Source organism: Leiobunum rupestre, chromosome 8 (assembly GCF_980474605.1).
Source record: "Leiobunum rupestre chromosome 8, qqLeiRupe1.1.hap1, whole genome shotgun sequence".
Classification (NCBI taxonomy): Eukaryota; Metazoa; Arthropoda; class Arachnida; order Opiliones; family Sclerosomatidae; genus Leiobunum; species Leiobunum rupestre.
The window spans coordinates 17,991,921-18,001,295 of record NC_143391.1 but is presented as its reverse complement, the minus strand read 5'-3'; the positions used below and the strand labels follow the sequence as shown (position 1 = coordinate 18,001,295).

General features: G+C 41.3%; 1 protein-coding gene across 25 annotated transcripts in view; it reads left to right on the top strand.

Moving 5' to 3' along the window:
- Mhc (myosin heavy chain) overlaps positions 1-9,375 on the top strand; it is a 32,441-nt gene continuing 23,066 nt past the window's right edge. For 13 of the 25 annotated variants that reach the window (XM_090155123.1, XM_090155115.1, XM_090155113.1 and 10 more), the window contains exons 1-10: positions 7-25; positions 1,047-1,362; positions 2,217-2,360; positions 3,429-3,585; positions 5,084-5,111; positions 6,675-6,786; positions 7,266-7,358; positions 7,435-7,498; positions 7,576-7,674; positions 9,045-9,148. In XM_090155123.1, the coding sequence (XP_090011249.1) occupies positions 1,156-1,362; positions 2,217-2,360; positions 3,429-3,585; positions 5,084-5,111; positions 6,675-6,786; positions 7,266-7,358; positions 7,435-7,498; positions 7,576-7,674; positions 9,045-9,148 (1,008 nt within the window). In that variant the 5' untranslated portion in view covers positions 7-25; positions 1,047-1,155. Of the gene's footprint in view, positions 26-1,046; positions 1,363-1,721; positions 1,863-2,216; positions 2,361-3,428; positions 3,586-5,083; positions 5,112-5,826; positions 5,924-6,674; positions 6,787-7,265; positions 7,359-7,434; positions 7,499-7,575; positions 7,675-8,354; positions 8,459-9,044; positions 9,149-9,375 lie in introns of all 25 variants that reach the window. The other 12 variants (XM_090155116.1, XM_090155106.1, XM_090155120.1 and 9 more) reach the window with 8 other exon arrangements.

Here is a 9,375-nt window from a genome sequence, read left to right as displayed (position 1 = left end):
TGCCTACATTGAACAGCTTTCGAACGTAAGTCAAGTCCACGCATTTCTTCCTGTCCTCTCTCTCTCTCTTCTCTGTTCTCTATCTTAAATAACCCTTTGTGTGTGTGTGCCGGAGGATCTCGCGGTGGTGTGCGTCAAGTTGTTACCGGAATTCGACGCTGCTTTACCGAGAGTGGTTTGATTGTTAACCGTAGGCACCCTTTCTTTTACCGAAAAAAAGAACAATACCGCACCGGCTTTTGGATTATCAACCGAGCTTTTCGCGTTTTCACTGGTTGGATTATCTCGCTCGCTTTATTCAAACAATATCGCGCTGGTTCGAGGATAAACGGTATCTTTAAACGATGACCTCATTCGCCGCTTTGACCTTCAAGCCCTCGCTCAAGCTTCCAAAAGGCGCTGGACGATAAGATTTAACATTTTTCCATCTCTTTCTTAATTATTTTTAACTTTTTAATTTTCCATTGATTAAATGTTTTAAATACCTTCTAATCTTAGTTGAATCGCTTAACGAACGAAACAATTCAAGTTTTCCCCGCTCTAAATCGAACTTTTTAGTGAACGCGATGAGATAGAAGCTTCAGGGGATGGAACTTTCTCGGAATGTGGGCTTATCCGCGGTACACGCGAGAATGCTGCTCGGATGCTTTTACAGGCGCTTAGCCTACTTTAGATATCCTACGGTTTCAGGCACGCCTTTTGTTAATTGAAAATAATGTAATTGGTTTTAATTAGTTTTTCTAATGTTTTATCTTAATTTAATCTATTTTTTAAACATTGTATCTAATTGATAACTTGGTATTTGTTGTTTAATGGAACTCGTGAAAGTCTCGCGATCCGTCTGGGGTATTTAAAAATATGATAAAAGTAGAGCAATCGGGAAATCCAAAAGCTGGATGGCTGCGGTCGGTCTCTTTCTATAATTAGTACGCGTTAGTAACCAATAGAGAATTTTTAAAAGACGGGATTGAAGTTGGAAAAATGCCTAGATTTTTTTTCCTTATTTTTCAATTTTATCTCTCTCTTTTTGTGGCGGTGTCGAACAGGAAAGCTCCAGGGCTGTTCCAACCTCCGCACCTCTTGCGTCGGAGAATCAGAAGGTAGAAAGGCGCGCAGAAAGGTCGACTAGTTCCCCGAAACTTCTCAAGAACAACCATGCCGAGAGTAGTGAAACAAGTGGGTGACGATCCCGATCCAACCCAGTACTTGTTCATCTCTTTGGAACAAAAGAGGAAGGATCAGACCAAGCCTTACGATGGCAAGAAGATGGTCTGGATTCCCGACGACAAAGAGGGTTTCCTCTTGGGTAACATCGTCAGCACCAAGGGTGACATGGTCACCGTCGACTTGCCCGACGGAGAGGTAATGTCTCCAAAGCCCGCTTTTAATTCGCTTAGATCCTACGACTAATAGCGCTTTCGCTCGCCAAAGTACTAGCTACCCGGCTAATAACTATACTATTCTGGCTTAAGGTTATTTAGGTACATTTCTGAATAGGCCACGAAGTTCATATTTGATACAGGCTCATATAGACTATTGTATTTACTGACGAATAGTTTGTTTTAAGTCGTTTTTATAGTATAGTAACGTAACCTCTCAGTTAGTAACGTAAATTTGAACTCTCTTTGAAATATATTAGGGGCTTTAAATGGCTTTTGGCTCGAATAACTAGTCTGTATTAGAATTAAGAACACGCGGAGACGCTCTTCTCAATTTTGCAGAGAGTAGTTAAGAAAGACCAGTTGTCTCAAGTGAACCCTCCGAAATACGAGAAATGCGAAGACATGTCGTCGCTCACTTACCTGAATGACGCCAGTGTCTTGTACAATCTTAAAGAGCGATACTATTCCAGTCTTATCTACGTAAGTCCGCCATTACCGAACGACACTAACCGTTCTTTCTCTCTCTTTTTTTCTTTCTCTCCCCTCTTATTGTTTTCCCCTCATCATTTTTTCAAAAATTTTACCACCCCCGAATTTTTTTGAAAAAAAAAAAACCGGTCACCGTTTCGGCACCTTATTGTCCAATCACAACTACACCACAAACCCCCTTCCGTCCTCTTTACGTATGGAAAACTACCCAACACAAAAACCACCCAAATCAATCGATTTCTATCGACGTCCTTACTTTGAACTCCTCTTTTGGTAAACTGGCCCAATCCTATCGTTCCTCCCTCTCGAACCGCCCCTGCTATCGACGATGCGTCCCGACAATAGAATCGTACAGTTAAGAAGGAATTGGCCACCCAAGTTAATCCTCCCAAATACGAGAAATGCGAGGATATGTCCAACTTGACTTACTTGAACGATGCCGCCGTTTTGTACAATTTGAAAGAACGTTACTACAATGAGCTTATCTACGTAAGTACGCTCCCCATCCCAAAGAACCAGACACCGTGCACTGATTGAAGATGACCTTTCGAACCACCTCTTTAACCCCCTCGACCCCGCGAGTGCTTTCAATCGTAGTCAACTCCTAATCTGAATTTAACAACGTGAGATATTCTAATCACCTTACTAATCCGCCATTATTAGCGTTTGGTTACTAACTTAACATTTTTTAAAGCAACGATTGGATTTTGGCTTCCGTTTTAAATTTTTTAAGCGAATTATATTTTGGCTTATATTATAATTTTTAAAGCGATTTAATTTTGGCTTCCACTTTAAATTTATTAAGCGAATAAATTTTGGCTTTCAATTCAAATTTTCAAACGATTAAATTTTTGGATTCAGTTTTAAATTATCATGCGATATTTTTGGCTTCATTTTAAATTTTTAATAACGCGTATTTTTACTTTTTTTTTAATTGCTTAAAATAGCTTATAATAGCTTTTTTTTAAAAAAGAAATACACTTTGATTTAACTGGCTAATGTTATAAACTTGCACACTTCAGAGCTTTTTTTTGACCCTTCAGCTTAGCTTTGTAAGTAAATCGAGTTGACAGTTCGAACCCGATTTCGATACAACCCATTAAAGAATAATATCAATAGATCAAGCTCCGAATCATCCCCGAGGACGGACAGGTGTCAAAATCGACCGTTGAATAAGTCCCCTTCATTTTTACCCGTTTAAGATTTTCTTAAAAATTATTTTTGAGTGTTTTTAAGCATGAATTTTTTCATACCTTTTTTAAATTTTGTTTTTTTCATTCTCACTGAAACGTTTTAACTTAGAAGTCATTGAAATTGTATTTAAATTTCCAACATTGGCAATTTTAGGGAATATAACAGCGGGTATTTGGTGTGGAACACCAACTCTTCCAATATTGGCCGCTTTAGATATTTCTCGCGCAAATGGTTCGATGTTACGTTCCCTTTAAACACGAACGTGACCATTATAGTGACTATAGTCAAAACGTTTCCGTAATCGTATCACGTGGCATATTTGAATCTTCTTTTAATACGTACTTTACGACGCGACCCTTTTAGACCTACTCTGGTCTCTTCTGCGTGGCCATCAACCCTTACAAGAGGTTTCCCATCTACACCGCCCGTGTCGTCAATATCTACAAGGGCAGGAGGAGGAATGAAGTCCCACCTCACATTTTCGCCATCTCTGACGGAGCTTACATGAACATGTTGCAAAGTGAGTCACTTAGTACCTACGCGACTGGATAGGCCTAAAATAGGTTTAGAAAGTCGCCGAGTAGAACTATCTGGAATATATCGCAGGCAGTCTTCGCGTCCGGCCCTTAAAGCCGGCCGTTTTCTGGAAGGAGACCAAGATGTAAATACTATATCTTCTTGGCGGCGAGTCGGTAGGCTAAACATCAACCCAACCTAACCGAGCATACTCATTCGGGAATTTTGGAAGACCCCCTAACATTTCTCACTCGCCGACTTCCATTTTGAGGACCCCCTCTCTTTTATCTCGCTAACTTACTATAGTTATTTGGCTCTTAAAGTTGAGGTGTATGAGGGAGATGAAGCCCGGGAGGTTTGAGTGAAAGATAGGAAAAGGAGGTTTGTTTCCCGGTTCGGTACGATGCCAAAACGTCTGTCTCCGGCGGTGGGCTGATTATTGTACGCCTGGCAACCTAAAAAACAAACAACTTCGCCGACGTGGTTGAAACTATTTGGTGTAGGAATGTTCTCTTCGGACGACCTTATATGGGAAGGCGCCTTGCCAACTTTTCACGTTCCTCTCTCTCTCTCCGGCTCATCTTGAGCCTCTCGGAGCACGCGCCGCCGTTCCGAAGAAGGAGGAGTCTATTTTTAGAAGGTCCTCCTTTTTCTCTCCCCCCTATTTCGTTATAGCTAAACTATTTCTCTGGCGTTTCTCCCAGAGACGATCATCCTGCATTTATTTCGTCATTCTTTCTACTACTACGACTGGCTGGTGTTATTGTAGAAAATTTATTTTTCATTTATAAACTGTAAATTGATGTTGGTACGAACATTCGTTCCCCTCCCCCCACGGAAGCCGCGCCCGAATTGAAATCCAGACCAAAAGTTAAATAAACCCGATAACAAGCCGCCTAAGACCCTATCTCAAATACCCGCAACGACACCTCGAAATATTCCAGATGTTGTTCTCTGTCGAGCCTCTCTCGTCTATAAATAAAATCATAGTTCGCCTTACGTTTTATACGCGAAACAGTTTCATTTCCCTGAGCTCCGCTTGCCCTAAAAATATACACCTATAAAGGGGTTACGATTAATATACACGTATTAGATATTTAAACTAGACCTACGAGAACTTGTTGAGTTTAACGATAATAGTTAGTGTAAAGGGAGCTGTTGGCTCGCGTGGCACAAAGGGCTTGTCACCACCCTCCTACGCGTTGTAACCCGGCCACCTGAATTAATGGTTTTAAAAGTCGCTTGACGACTTAGGCGGTGCCTTGGGTGTTAGCCTGGCTGATTATTATTATTACCTTGTGGTAATATTGAAAGTTCAGCCTTGCCTTCTAGCTGCGCTTTTGGCGTGGCCAATTTAAAGTTTACCTATTGCTTGTATTATAGATTGATATAATTCCAATATATATTAGGATTACCGCTGGAAATTTACTTAAAATAAAACCTATTAACTTATACACGTATCCTTGCACGTTAGACTTATTATTTTATATTTCATATTTCAGATCGTGAGAATCAATCTATGTTGATTACGTAAGTTTAGAGTTCAGTTTTTCTCCGTTTAATTTATATAGGGTTGCTAGTTAGGTAATTATTTAGTTGTAAATTTAAAATTGATTTATTATAAATTAATTACTTTAAAACTCAGTGACGTTTCATCGTTTGGTCTAAAACCCAATTCGCACGAGTGAATATTTTGCCAAAACGTTAAAAGTTACTAAAAATTTTAAAATAAATAATTTTTATACACATCCTTTTGATTTAGCAAAACTTAATTATAACATTAATCTAAAATACTTTTATTAATGTAAATGTTCATATTTAGTTAAAATTTATCCGCTGGGTAAATTGCGCTTACCAACAAAGTTGGACAAATTATTGGTTCGTGCGAATAAAGGACCGAATGGTCCCACATTTTACCCCATTTCTGGCATATCTGTATTTTTGTATAATTCTATTCACCTCCTTAAATAAATTTCTGGTTACGCCACTGTTAAAATTGATAAAAAAAATTACCATATCGTTTATAGTAGGTTAGATAGAAATTCGTGTCAATTCCTTTTAAGATTTCAATAAGAAAAGAGCCCCCGAACCCGGCGTCTTTGTTGTCGTAATAACGTGAACCCCGGCCGAGTGAGCCGTGACCCTTTGACATTAATCGTCTCTCTCCTTCTCCTCCTCCGCCCGACACCACTTCGACCATTCTGTTCCTGTTGAAACTGCCGCTTATTTACCGACTCTCGAGCAGAGGCGAATCTGGAGCGGGTAAAACGGAAAACACCAAGAAAGTAATTCTGTACTTTGCTCTCGTGGCTGCGGGACCCAGAAGGAAAATGTCTAGTGGCGTAAGTCATTTGGTGGAAAGATGCGCTGCTGATGCTAAAGTCGCCGCTGCGCCAGTAAAACTTAAAAAATCTCTTCTTTGTTTTCGAGCTGCTTACCTATACCAACCTCGAAGCTTTGATTCTAAATTTATTTTTAGATTTAACTCGACGCTTTTTGGGCTTGTAACTCGCCTATGAAATAGAGTACTAGCGTAGGGCTAGGATACAATTAGTTCGTACTCGTTCGAAACGATTACGACGTTAACTACGGAATGATTAGAAACAAATCCGCTATTTAACCGTTTAACAAGAACCAAAAAAAGTAGCGCGTCTCGTCTATACAGTTTTTGCGCCAAATATTTCTAGCTTTTTTACCGCCTTTCTCTGTTCGTTTTTTGTGTTGTGCCGCTTAACGTTTATTCTCTAACGTTATTTTCTAGATCTTGTCAGGCTAAATTTCGCGAAAAAAATCAAACTAAATTGTCCAAAATCAACGCGGTTATTTCCAACGCCGTAGGTACGAAAATCGCGTTCTTTTCCCGTACAAACGCGTTTCGTCCAGATTCAGCAGTCTTCGACAATCTTCCTTTTTCCAACCGCCGATGCCAATCAACCCCGGCCCCGCCCCCATGTCTCTCTCTCTTTTCCACCGTTATAACGTCCGTCCCATATTCTCACTCGTACGTAGTCTTTAGACCCGTGTCCGAAATCTCCGTCCCCCTGCCTGTCCAAATTGCGTGCAAAAGTTTAAAACTAATCGTATCAACTATAGCGGTGAGTCTGGTGCCGGTAAAACTGAGAACACGAAGAAGGTATTGGCTTACTTCGCCCAGCTCGGTGCCTCCACCAAGAAGGAAGTCCTTAAGGAAGGAGAAACCAAGAAGGTATAAAACCAAGGCCAACCCCCGCATCTCCCCCTACTTTCCATCAATCGCAAATGGAACAAAAGAAAACAGGGTTCCTTTCCTTCCTTTAATCGAGTCCCGATGGACGTAATCCTCCTTGTCATCTCGTGGTAAACAGAAATTAGCCTCGATTCCTCGCCTTCTCCCTCCGAACAAAATCGGTGAAGCAATCTTTCTCCCTCTTTCATAAATAATAATGAGCCCCGTCATTGAAGCCGTAATCATCCCAGTAGAAACCTAGGTTAACTCTTTGTTCTTGTACTTACGCGCGTGGCTGTATCTTTTCTCACTGTTTGCCTCTCAATGTAGTCAATGTTAACCATCTCAAAAACGAGGGAAACCCGTTTCAACGGCTCTCGAAGACGCGATACGAGCGTCTCGAAGAGCGAAAACGGCGGTTTCCTCGTCGTCAATTCTTATCGAACATTTCTCTAATCTCGTTTTTCCGTTGGGCGTAGGCTAACTTGGAGGATCAGGTCGTACAAACTAACCCTATTCTCGAGTCCTTCGGTAACGCAAAGACAGTGCGTAATGACAACTCTTCCCGTTTCGTAAGTATTCCTCGATTCGTACAACTTGAAAGGGTAAATTTTGGATTTCTAATCGTTCGATTTCCTTCTCGTCCAGGGTAAATTCATCCGTATTCATTTCGGCCCCATGGGAAAATTGGCTGGTGCTGATATTGAGACCTGTAAGTTTCAATATTGTCGACTAATCAGAGACTCTTAACGAGGCGTGAACTAAATCTTTTTATCTCGAATCGGGCAGATCTGTTGGAGAAAGCTCGTGTCATCTCCCAACAATCTCTGGAGCGTTCTTACCATATCTTTTACCAACTGATGTCCGGAAAGATCCCTACCATGAAGGGTAAGCTTGACTAGTCTGTTTTCACGAAGTAATTCGACGTGGCAACGTCTTATAGGGCAGGCCAATTTTCTTATTCTACGCTTTTCGCACTTTTTATTTTACTTTTTTTATTAAACCACGACAGGCCTACTCTTTCATTTGGCTCTTTTTGCTATTTTGAGCCACGCCTCGATTTTGTTTTGGAGTAAAATTTTGAGCTTTTTGCTTTAGAGTCACTCGTAGCGCAGCAGCTTACATTTTTTAGCAGCTATAGCCAAACTACATACTTTATACACAGAATTTAACTATTTAATGGCATACACGTGACCTATATTACCCCAAAACTCTCCTTTAGTTTAAAGAACGGCTCCGAAAACAACTGTAGGTAGGGGCATCGTCCTTAATTCGCGTTTGATAAACTTAAAATATAAAGTAAATTTAACCGTATACACTGTTCCCGAACGTTTTAATGTTTAATATATAAACTTCGCGAAAGCGTCAACTTAAACTCTACGACTCCGGTACTAACTCGGACTCTGACGTCGCGAAAGCAGAATCTCAGAAATCGATTCGCTCCGTCCACTTCTCCGAAAGTGATCCAATTTTTTCGATTCTTTTGGGGATCGTGATTATCCTTTCTCCTTGTGCGTTGCCTTCCGTTTTGCTTTGACCCCCTCTTTCGAATTGGACGACAATTACAGAAATGTTGCTGTTGTCCGACGACATCCACGATTACTACTACGTGTCTCAGGGTAAAACCGAGATTGCCGGTATGGATGACGCTGAAGAAATGGATTTGACCGACGTGAGTAATTAAGCTGGGCGTCTCACGAACGACGAAATCCCGCCAAAAACGAAACCCACCCTTTCCCACCAGATTTTGTAATACATTCCCGCTCGTTGTACATTTGAGCGGGTGGAGAAGACGGAAGAAAGTGACATTCTATAATGGAGTTTACTTCTAAGCCACTTCCATTTTCTCCGCCCTATTCATGATTTTATTCTTAATTCCAATAGATCTAATTTCAATTTTATTTTGCTCGTAGTAAAACCTTTCGAAAATGTAGTATCTTTTATACCCTGTTTAACACTAAAACAGAAAATGTGGGTAATTCTTGTTTCTTTCTTCAAAATACTTACGGCGTCGGGTTCCGAAATCCCATCGCGGTCAATCGCGAAACGCGTTTGACGAACCGAAACGTCATTCGGTGCCCCGCGACAAATGGAGCTTACGATGTTCTTCCTCGGGTTACTCTCCCTTTGACCTCTTGAAAGTAAACACTTATCTTGGTATTGATATTTTCTTTGGTTCTTTCTTGATCCCTTTTGGTCGTTGCCCCTCTCTGGTCATTGAACCCCCCTTTCGAATTTGACCCACGACCAATTTTTAGAAATGTTGCTGTTGTCCGACGACATCCACGATTACTACTACGTGTCTCAGGGTAAAACCGAGATTCCCGGTATGGATGACGCTGAAGAAATGGATTTGACCGACGTGAGTAAATAGAAGGCCCGACAACCCTTTTGAAAGGCCAGTGCCCCCTCAACCCTTTCGAAATACCAGTGCCCCCCACAACCCTTTCAAAAGGCCAGTGCCCCCTCAACCCTTTCGAAATGCCAGTTGCCCCACAACCCTTTCGAAATGCCAGTGCCCCCACAACCCTTTCGAAAGGCCAGTGCCCCCTCAACCCCTTCGAAAGGCCAGTGCCCCCCCACAAAACC